This window comes from Leucopleurus acutus (assembly GCF_964270905.1).
Source record: "Leucopleurus acutus genome assembly, chromosome: 15".
Taxonomy (NCBI): Eukaryota; Metazoa; Chordata; class Mammalia; order Artiodactyla; family Delphinidae; genus Leucopleurus; species Leucopleurus acutus.
The window spans coordinates 72,498,650-72,510,424 of record NC_139157.1 but is presented as its reverse complement, the minus strand read 5'-3'; the positions used below and the strand labels follow the sequence as shown (position 1 = coordinate 72,510,424).

The following is an 11,775-nucleotide window of genomic DNA, read 5'->3' as shown; positions in this document are numbered from 1 at the left end:
GAAACCTTCAGTATATATATGATTGCTTGTATTCAGGCAGCTTGCAACACCAAAGCCCTACTACTTGTTGACGGGTGGCACCCTGATTATTGAACACTTACTGGTCAGTGGCTACGCCATACTAGTTGTAAACTATTTTGAATATCACGTCTTGGCAAACGCCATCACACCAATATTTTGTGGGTTCAAGTACCTCCTGACGTCACACATTCCTCCAGCAGGCTTTTGTTCAAGTTCAATAGTAGGTATCCTCTGACATGCCCTTTGTACCCAACTCCTTTATTCTACCATTTTAGATGAATTAAAATATTTTGTTATTAAATATAGAAAACACATACTCAACACCCACCCACTGTTCAGGCCATATGATTTGATGCTGGCTTGATTTTGTCTTTCTAGTTAAACTCTTTAACTTCATTCTTTTTTTCACTGCCAAGGTAATGTGATAAAATTCTATTCCAGAATACACAATATTTTCAGCCTTCTTTTCCTGGACTTCTATATGGGGAGCTAAACCAAATCTGATAAATATTCACTTATTGGCTTTGAATATTTCAAGCAGTGCTAGCAGGCAACTTATTGACCTATGTGCTTTAGCTCACTGGATGAGACTTGTAAGATAGATTAGAGACACCTGGGTCATATATCTGAGCTTTGGCCCAAGTCTATCTGCTGAACCTCTGCCATGGACATGCAATAGATTGCCTGTCAGTGTGCCAGGATTAGAAAATTTTTAAGGAAAATTTCTGGCTTTGGCGGTGGCTCTGTTTGGAAGACAAAGTGAATTCCATACAAAAAAGCCACATTAGTAAACATTTATTGAACTGTATTAAATTTAATTGAAATTAATTAAATTTGGATGGTAGCTACAATTGCAACTGTTCCCATTGCTTGGCTGAATTCCAGTTTTGGTTTAGAACCCAGTTTGGGCAAGGACTAGAGAAATGGAAAATCTTCAATGTCAACTTCAAAGTTGAATTAATTTACATTAGAAAAAGAGTATTAGGTAACACTGCTGATTTAAATATTTATCACAATTTCTTTTGAAAAGACAACAATTTCAACCAAATAAGCCAGGTCTTCTTCAAGCAAATAAATTCACTGTTCCATCCTTTACTTTAGGTATTTTTCAGCTTCCTTACAGTCAAATTTGACTCTTCAATCTAGGGTTATTAGGATTTCTCTTGGGCATCATTTAAAATAGAGAAACTATTATGTTACATGTTTTAGAATTATAAATGCCTGTATTCTCGCCTCCATATTGAATAAATCACCAAGATTTATAGATTCTACCTCTCAAGTATCCATACAGGTTACTTTCAAACTTTTTAAAACAAGTATTTTATAAAGCCCCTTTATATAAAGCATACCTTCACACAAATTTTAAAATATATATTATACTAACTATAATATAAGAGAGAAATAAAAGGAGCATAATTAAATGTTAACTAACACTTAGTATAACATATAAATAACTATACTAGAAGATCTAATGAAGTGGTAATTTACTTCCATCTACCTATAAACAGGCTAGGATTTAAGAGAAATTAGACTAAGATTCAAATGAATAGTGAAAAGATAATAGTTTGTCTTTACATTAGACATTTTGAAATAAGAATTACTGTAAATGCAATAAATACAAATGCACACTGATACAGTTGGGTTGTATTAGTGTCTCACATAGCATGAGTGGCATAGCTGTCAGAGATAAAATTTTGGTAGAGTCCCAAACAAAACAATATTTTTTCTTCAATGAACATGGTAGCTGCATTCCTGGAAAATTCAGTATATATTAAAACCATTTTATAACTATTTGCAATTTAAGTGTAGAATGGAGTTGTTTCTAGGCTGAGATGATTATAATCAGGTTTCTCACCTACAAGAATGCCAAGATGGATACTTGAAAGTCACGTGGGAAGAAGCATAATTTTTCATTGTACGATACTGTCTCTCTAATTGCAGGATAGCTAACATTCCTGTCCTCTACACACTAAAGGGCAGTAGCTCTCCCCACTTGATTGTGGCAACCAGAAAATGCCTCCACAAATATCCAAAATGCCCACTAGGGGCAGTGTCACCCTGTTGGGAACCACTGGTCTATATAATCTGTTCCTGCCTTGTCAATCTTTTAACACTGCTTTAGTTTAGTTCTTCAACATGCATCACTTGGATCTCCCAATTTCTCTCCCTGCCCTCAGTCTCTCTGCCTATAACTTACTCTTCAAACAGATTGCAGAGGTGATCTTTGTAAAATGCACATCTGATCACGTCGTTCCCCTGCTAAATATCTTTGCAGGTTCCCCAGCTCTATAGGATGAAATCAAACTTTTTCCAATAGAGGGCAGTAATCTGATCCCACCGTGTTTCAAATCTGGCCTTGTACCACTCTCTCCAATGCGTGCTGTCCTCTTCCCCATGTAGTCTCTAGAACTGAACAAGTTCTCTAAGTCTTTTCACCAACTTGTCAACCTTTTGTCTAGCAAGTTCCTACTAATACTTCAAAATGCAATTCAGGCATTACTTCCCCCATGAAGTCTTCTCCAGTCTCCCCACTCCACCACGACCCTTGCAGTCACCATATGTTTTGTAACTGTTAGGTAATCTGCCTTCACCACCAGACTGTGAGTTATCTGAAGGCAGGGATTTTTATCCTATTTACCTCTGTACCCCAAGAACATCAAATAGGTGGAGGGCATACAGTAACGACTTAAAAAGTTAAATACACTTAAAGTTGAATAATCCTGTAATGTTCACTATTTGGAAAGTTCTGCAGATTGCTATATAATTGTTCTATTTACGTTTCAAGGGTTTCTCATCCTTGAAGAATCACAAATTTACATCCAGTTTAATCTTTCCAATTTTACAGCCTTTTAGCTTGTTCTTTCTTTAGTATTTATTTAATTTCTGATAAATCCTGAAATGTCTTTGCTATATTTTTTCTTTTACTAGCTCCAACCCCCATTGTACTGACTCATGAAACAAATATGTCCTTTCCAACCCATTCCCTAGTTAATATTTTACTTAGTTTATATATCTCAGACAAGAAGCTTGTTTCTTTCACAATGATTTGAAATCAGCACGAGAAGAGTTTTCTTTCTAATCATTAACAATTAAAATATATATTTTCCCCCCAGGGCTTCCCTGGTGGCGCAGTGGTTGAGAGTCCGCCTGCCAATGCAGGGGACGCCGGTTCGTGCCCCGGTCCGGGAGGATCCCACATGCCGCGGAGCGGCTGGGCGCGTGAGCCATGGCCGCTGAGCCTGCGCGTCCGGAGCCTGTGCTCTGCAACGGGAGAGGCCACAGCAGTGAGAGGCCTGCGTACCTCAAAAAAAAAAAAAAAAAAAAAATATATATATATATATATTCCCCCCCACCCCCAAATTGACTGTCAAGTTGATTGTTCTGGTTTTAAGTGTTGGTTCATGGTTTTACGACATGTGTGTTTGACATTCACCAATGTTTTATTTTGTTTTAGAAATTTTTTAGACTTGAGAGTGTTCACCTTTATCCTTTGCTCATTTAAGGCAGAGACCAAAATTAACTAGTCTTAAATAATCTTGATGTTTGTCCATGCTGCACCACATGGTTTCTCTCTTCCAGTTACTATGAGGGTAGCCATAATCGCCCATCATTTAAGAAACTACATTATTCCTTGCCTTCCCAGGATTTAGCAGCAATATCTCAAAAATTTACTAATGACTTTCCTTTGGGTCATCAGAAGAAAAACGGTTCCTGCAGAAACAATGTGCTAAATAAATAATAGTGCAGAGACATTTTCCTGGAGGCTACAAAATGACCTATGAAATACACTAGATTGGTTCTTCTCCATTAGGACATTCAGATCCTTCTTTTATTTTATTTTGGAATGGAAGAATAAATGGGGGAAAATGTGCTCTGAAATTCTCTGTTCTGCTTTAGAGCATGTAAATAGCATCATGCACAAAAAAATGTTCAAGCTGTCAGGAGTAAAGCAAGTATGATAATTCCGGATAATTAGATGCTGAAGACAATCAAAATAGAACTGATCCTAGTAAGCTTTTCTCACTTGAAGGAAACTTCTTTAAAAAGTAGTTACTGATCTTAATGCCTTTCAATAGGGCAGTTAAAAAATGTGGTAAAACAATCCACGGAACAGAATATTTTGCAGTCTATAAAATAAAGACGAAAGCGCACCTATATGTATGGACACAGAACGATATACGGTTAGTTCAAAACTAAAACAATCATGAATAATACATATACTATGATCCCATTCATATAAAAAAAAGCAAAAACAGAAGTAAAATATATACAAAGAGAGAGACTGGAAAGATACACATACTAAACTGCATTCAGTGTTCTGCATTGAGAGCTCTTGTTTCTGTGTTTCTTCCACCAGGTTATGAACTCCTTTGTCACCAGACCAAATACAGGATGCCAGGTTAAGTTAGAATTTCAGGTAAAGAACAAAATTTTTTAGTGTAAGTACATCCCAAATACTGCGTGGGACATAGAGTCATACTAAAAAATCATTCATCGTGTATCTGAAATTCAAGTTTAGCTGAGTGTCCTGTATTTTTATTTGCTAAATCTGGCAATTCTACTTGAAGGAGACCTTACACTATTCACCCTTGGATTCCTATCACTCACACAGTTACAGGGATATGGTGGGTGCACAATAAATGGCGAGACGGCGAGTAATTAAGAAGAGCACAATAATAACAGGCAATTTTGCCTGTTATCTCAGTTCTCATGGAAATGCCATAACGTTTTATTAGTGGCCCTATTTTACAGATTAAGAAACGGAGGTAAACAGAAACCACACAATGAGTAAGTGGCGGAGCTAAAAATGACCCCAAATTTCTGAGTCCTGATTCAGCAGCCATAAGCAACTGCTAGCTGCAGGCAAGTGGAAGAAGATCAGGAGGAGGAGAACCAGGGGAGAGGCTTCGGTTCTGCCTAAGTGATACAGACTAGGACTTTGCACAAACTCCTCAATTTTACCCAGAGGCAGAATGTGAGCTATTTAAGAAAAGCAGACAAATCCAGGCCTGGTCCCTACCTCCACCACACATTAGAACAAGTTATATAACTGATTCCTGCCTCAGTTTTTCTCCTCTTTAAAACTGCAGCCAGAGAACCTACCTGAGTACTGATGGGAAGAACAAAAGAGATAACTTCTGTAAAGTGATAAGCACAGGGCTCGGCAAGTAAAAGACACTGTCAATGCTAGCTATCCTCAGTTCAGAGCCGCAGTTGTTTCATTTGTGAAACAGAATAATAACACGAATAACAAGACAATAGTACTAGTGGTATCTATATTGCCGAGCTGACTCTAAGATCGGATGAGAATGTTATCTTTCTAAATCCTAAAGTGCTTCTCACTCTCCTTAACAGAACAGAACCAGAATTAATATCATGCCAGAGCATTACGACAGTTTTTTCCCCATGAGTAATTAATTTTGTTTAAAAATTATCCTACAGTAAAACCGATTCTTTTCGGTGTACAAAGTTCTATGAATTTTGACACATGTATAGATTTATGTAACCACCACCACCATCAGGATACAGAACATCGCTACAGCTTTTCAGATTCTTTTGTCTAAGTGTTTCACATTCGCGTTAAAAAACACTTTTAAAAACAAGAAAAAGAGATTTAGATAAACGTGCTGAAGATACAAGTGAACAAAACTGGCTTTTTGCACAAATTGTTGCATTCTCCAACCCCTCCAGGTCTTGTCTGGGTCATTTTGGCTATTGGCTCTGCAGACTATCTCTTCCCACAAAAGTAATAAGGAATCAACTTGAGAGTTGGGGCCTCTTTTCACAGTAAAGGCACACGTCACAGGCACAAACTTCGGCATTCTTTATTCGATCCTTTTCATATTACCAGATCTTAATTTCCCCAACTGTTTTCTCTAATTGCCATTTTCTTTCTAAAATGAACAAGCCTTGAATAACCAGCCACCTTCTCAGCCTTTCAGGGAAATTATTTGATGGGGAGAAAGGAGATACAGAGTCATTGAGAGAACAAGGATTGAGCCTGCAGGACCCCAAACCTCTCCGATGTAACAAATCCCCGCTATACTCAGTCATTCAGAGTCTCCTTTCCCGACTTCAGCCTCTCGGTTCCCTGCCTACCTGGCGCCTCCTGGGGCGTTAGATATTGGTACCAAACTTCTGCTCTCCCCAGGCGGCCTCCCTCCCACTCCCACCCCGTGAGCTCTCCCATCTTAAGTGACTTGCACTGACACATCGCTGCCACATCTGGTGAGCGGGGCGGGTCCGCTTTCCGGGTGACTCACGTCCTCTCTGTATGCCTTTTGTTTCTAGGACGCTTTGGCGGCCGTTTTCTTCCTTCTGCTTTTAATTTGGGGAAGGGAAAAGCTCATGAATCAAAAGTGAATCTCTTCTCCACCAATCTTTTTCCCCCCTTCTTAAAGTTAGCTCTCTCCCTTCACAAGTTCCGTAACTTATCCGGAGAAGCGCAGGGGCGGGACAGGTAGGGACGCGTTAATTACACCTAAATCTGAAGTTGGCAGTCTAACGTTATCACTTTGGTGGGAAGACTCGCGAAACTCCCTTGCAGGCTGCTGGGCGTTTTACCGCTGCCGCTGTGCATTTCCAGCTCCCTTCTTTACGCTGCTGCTTCGCGTTGCTCTGTGACGCCTAAATCTACCCGGTTACTGCCATAAGTGCCCGAATCAGGACGAATTCCACGAGATTCACCAGCGGTTTTGTTCCTGTCCAAGGTAAGTCCAGTATGCAAAACGAGGAACCACCATGGGATGTCGGGGAAGGGGGAGAAGAAGGGATTCCCTCACCTTTTCTGGCGCATTCCTCGTCAGTTTCCACCAGGGGGAGGTGCGCGGCGCAGACTCCCCCCTCGCCTCCTTTATTCAATCCCCCCACCGAGGTCCGCCGAGGCTGGCCGCGCGGTCGGAGCAGCCACTCCGGCAGGCCTGCCCTCCCCCGCCCCCCGGATTGGTTTTTCCCAGCTGCGGAGGTTGGGCCTGGGGCTGGGGTGCGAGGAGAGTCGGCGCGCAGCTCGGACCCGAGAAGTCCCCGCGACTCCGGTGGGACTGGGAGTTGTCTCGGGAGGTGGCGGGCGGGCGGGCGCGCGGAGGTGAGCGGTGGGGAGGTGGCGGAGAAGGCAGCTCCGGGGCCCCTCCCCGCCCTCTGGCAGGAGAGGAGCGCAGGTCCGGGTTCCGCCGTCGCTTTGTTCGAGGCCTCTCCCCTCCCTTTCGGAGATGACTGGAATGCCCTCGGATCCGAGGGGCTGGAGGGGGCGCGGGCTTGGGGGCGCCAGCTATACGCTCCTCCACTTAATCCGAGAGGGTTCTGAGAGATGAAAATACTCCTGTAGCATGAAACCTCCCTCTCATCCTCACCTGGGCCGGGAGGAGAAGTCCGGGCGGGGGGCGGAGACCCCGGAAGGCAGGTAGTCTGCGGAGACGGTGGGGGGAAGGACCTGGGAGAGTGAGAAGTTTGGCCGGGAGGCGCTGGGGATTAAGCGAGAAGTTCGATGCGGGGGAGCGGGGGTGGGGGGTGGGGGACAGGACGAGTGGGATCGGGAAAGGAGGAGGGCGGGAGCTGCAAGGGTATATATAGTAGGGGCCGCAGCAGACGGAAGACTTTGCGCTCCGGCATCTCATCTCGGGTCGCGTGCCCCTCTCCCGGGGTAGGGATCTGCGTGGCGCGCTGGGGGAGGCGAGGCTCGGACGGGCTTAAAGGAGGGAGGTCTCGGGTACCAAGTGGGGACGACTTGGCTGGCAGAGGCCGGTTCCTGCACTCGGGGAGCTGCGGGCGCCGCTGCCCCTCACGCTTCTCTCCCGCTTGTCCCAGGTCGCGCCGCGGATCCTGCGCGAGGCGCCAACAAAAGAGGCGAGGAGGTGCCACCCGGGGGCGGCTGCTGGAAGAGGCGCGGAGGAAGAGCGCGGCGCTGAGCGTCCCGACCCGCCGTGCGTACTTTCTGGAGGGAAGGGGCGGGGGACTCGGCCCCGGGAGGGGGACGCCCGGCGGCGAGGGGGTTAGCCAAGTTCCTGCGGCAGCGGCGGCGGCAGCGGCCCTCCTCAGCTTCCACAAGACGAAAGTTTTCTCCAGACGCTTTCAGCCGGCCCGCGCCCTCCGGGCCCAACCTCCCGAACCTTCGGAGCGGGCAGCGTCCCAGCCCAGCTCCGGGGAGACCCGAGCCGCGATGCCTGGGGGGTGCTCCCGGGGCCCCGCCGCCGGGGACGGGAGGCTGCGGCTGGCACGGCTGGCGCTGGTCCTCCTGGGCTGGGTCTCGTCGTCCTCCCTCCCCTCCTCTGCGTCCTCGTCCACCTCCTCAGCGTTCCCGGTCTCCGCGGCATCCGCCCAGCCCCAGCTGTCGGGCCGATGCCCCCCGGCGTGCGAGTGCTCCGAGGCGGCGCGCACCGTCAAGTGCGTTAACCGCAACCTGACCGAGGTGCCCGCGGACCTGCCCCCCTACGTGCGCAACCTTTTCCTCACCGGCAATCAGCTGGCAGTGCTCCCCGCCGGGGCCTTCGCCCGCCGGCCGCCGCTGGCCGAGCTGGCCGCGCTCAACCTCAGCGGCAGCCACCTGGAGGAGGTGCGCGCCGGCGCCTTCGCGCATCTGCCCAGCCTGCGCCAGCTCGACCTCAGCCACAACCCGCTGGCCGACCTCAGCCCCTTCGCCTTCTCGGGCGGCAACGCCAGCGTCGCGGCCCCCAGCCCCCTGGTGGAACTGATCCTGAACCGCATCGTGCCCCCTGCGGCCGAGCGGCAGAACCGGAGCTTTGAGGGTGCGGTGGCAGCGGCCCTGCGAGCAGGCCACGCGCTGCGCGGGCTCCGCCGCCTGGAGCTGGTCAGCAACCGCCTCCTCTACCTGCCCCGCGACGTCCTGGCCCAGCTGCCCGGCCTCAGGCACCTGGACCTGCGCAACAACTCGCTGGTGAGCCTGACCTATGTGTCCTTCCGCAACCTGACACACCTCGAAAGCCTCCACCTGGAGAACAACGCCCTCAAGGTCCTGCACAACGGCACCCTGGCAGAGCTGCAAAGCCTGCCTCACGTCAGGGTCTTCCTGGACGACAATCCCTGGGTCTGTGACTGCCACATGGCGGACATGGTGGCCTGGCTCAAGGAGACAGAGGTAGTACAGGGCAAAGCCAGGCTCACCTGTGCATTCCCGGAAAAAATGAGGAATCGGGTCCTCTTGGAACTCAACAGCTCCGACCTGGACTGTGACCCTATCCTTCCTCCATCCCTGCAGACGTCTTATGTCTTCCTGGGTATTGTTTTAGCCCTGATAGGCGCCATTTTCCTACTGGTTTTGTATTTGAACCGCAAAGGGATAAAAAAGTGGATGCATAACATCAGAGATGCCTGCAGGGATCACATGGAAGGGTATCATTACAGATATGAAATCAATGCGGACCCCAGGTTAACAAACCTCAGTTCTAATTCGGATGTCTGAGAACCGCGCGAGGACAGAACAAGGACAGCTATGCATGAGATGTAGACTTCAGCTTTTGTCCTGTCCTAGGCTTGCTGCACCACCACCCTCCACTGTAGCTGCCACTGACCTTGACTGAAAGCAGTGAAGGGAGTTTGCTCCCTTATGTAAAGTTTCTTGGTGTGTTCTGCTACTGTAAGACAATGGACAACTGTGCTTAGTGTTTTCTCCTCTTCCTTTTCTGGGAAATCAACACGTCTGGAGGGATGTTTTCAAGTTTCAGCATGAACATGGCCTCCTGGCTGGCTGTTTCTCTTAGTACAGTTCAAGGTTATCAAGTGTACTCCCACAGATAGCATTCAACAAAAGCTGCCTCAACTTTTTTGAGAAAAAGACGTATTTCATAAATATCAGTTTTATTCTCATGTACCAAAATTGTGGAGAGAATGATTGCATTCCATAAACTGCCCGCAGACCTTAGCAAGCTCTTCAAAGTAACTCCATAGCACACAGGAGCACCTGCATCTGAGAGCATGCTTACATTTTCCTGTTCTGCATATTACAAAAAATAACTTGCAACTTCAGATAACTTCTTTGACAAGTTACTTTTCTGATTGCAGTTTATATGAAAATGTGCTGACGTTTTTTTATAAACTGCATCGAGATCCAGCAAACTAAATTGTTCCAAAAATATTAAATAAAGATTCTTAAAAGAATTACAGTTGTGTTCAAGTTTACTATTTGAAAAAATGATTAGGGGCAGTGATATTAAATGGTCTTGGTTCTGATGATAATTAAGGTATTCGTTATTATAGCTGAGAATGAAACGGGAGCAGTGTCTTATACAGACAGACTTTGGAGATAGTTTTGAGATGGTGGATCCTTTCAGGGTTTACATAGAGAATTTGAATATTCATGTGAAAGTTAATGCTATTCATTAAACAATTTTGTAAAGCATTATAAAGTTCGTAAGAGGGAAGAGTTCGGTATGATAAGCAGTTCACAGTGTGGGGCTTTTTCTAGACTAAGTTGTTAGGACAGAACAAAATTATTTACATAATAAAACTCTCCATGTGAAATTGTTCTGTGGATTTTTAGAGCAGAGTATGAAACAAATATAATGCAAATAAATGTATGAAAATGAAGTGTCTTAAGACATAGAATATTCTAAAATAAAAGATTTAAAAGAGTAACTTTAAAAAGTTATAAGGTCATAATGTAAATTGGAACTTAGATTTTCCTGAGAATATATTTTTTTAAATGCTTAAAATGGAACCTATAGGGTTGACAGTTTGATTATCAGAGACTGCTAATGTGTTTAAAAAGTAATTGTTATGGTAGGATATGAATTTGAGGAAATAACCAGAGATAACTGTCTATGTTTACAAATGAGTGTCTCAACTAATCGTAGGTTCTTATGTTCAGTTCAGCACTTAAGAATTTGGGGACATTGTGACCTTAGCTAAACTCTATGTTAGTATATACACCTTTGTGAAGAATAAATCACACTTAGGTGTAAATAAAAGCAATTGATTAATCAAGTGATATTGTCAATAATAGACAAGATTTTTTTTCAGAGTTTATTATTTGCCAAGTAAGTTTAAAAGTAAATTCCATTAATCTCTAAACTCTTATATAAAGTGACTTTTAATTTAGCCATTATTGCTTAATTTAAAGTGTAGGTAAACTTGTGCCAGTAAGTCTTAGAGCCCTTCTTTCCCTTTAAAATGATCATGTTCTGGTGGGCTTCCCTGGTGGCGCAGTGGTTGAGAGTCCGCCTGCCGATGCAGGGGACACGGGTTCGTGCCCCGGTCTGGGAAAATACCACATGCCGCGAAGCGGCTGGGCCCGTGAGCCATGGCCACTGAGCCTGCGCGTCCGGAGCCTGTGCTCCACAACGGGAGAGGCCACAACAGTGAGAGGCCCACGTACAGAAAAAAAAAAAAAAAAAAAAAAAAAGATCATGTTCGGGGGTGTTTTATATTTGAAATAAAATTTAGTTTTCCATACTTTTATAAATGAAATAGGATTAGACAGGACTTTAGTTCTAGAAATCTTTTTTACAATAGAAGCATAGAAAGCTTTTTCCTCTTTTGAGTTAAATTCAGAAGTTTTCAAAATAGAGCTAAAAATATCTGAATCTGTTCCTTGTTTAGATTAGATTAGACAGACAGAATATGATGTTTTAATTTTAACTATATTAAGTTCCTTAAGGCTCATTTTATGAAATAGTATGCATTATTTTGGGGTTATACGTCAGATCCTACAATTCCTAAGAAAAGGTTAAATATATGGTACTTAATATTATTCCATTAAACATTTTAAGTGTTCACCAGGAATTCATAAACTGGCTGGCTGCC

At 44.8% G+C, this 11,775-nt stretch overlaps 1 protein-coding gene across 1 annotated transcript; it reads left to right on the top strand.

Moving 5' to 3' along the window:
- Nucleotides 1-8,176: 8,176 nt before the first annotated feature.
- TPBG (trophoblast glycoprotein) lies at nucleotides 8,177-9,436 on the top strand (the record flags this gene model as incomplete). Its single annotated transcript, XM_082856135.1, has 1 exon — nucleotides 8,177-9,436. The coding sequence occupies one exon, from the start codon at nucleotides 8,177-8,179 to the stop codon at nucleotides 9,434-9,436; it is 1,260 nt and encodes a 419-aa protein (XP_082712261.1).
- Nucleotides 9,437-11,775: the final 2,339 nt, after the last annotated feature.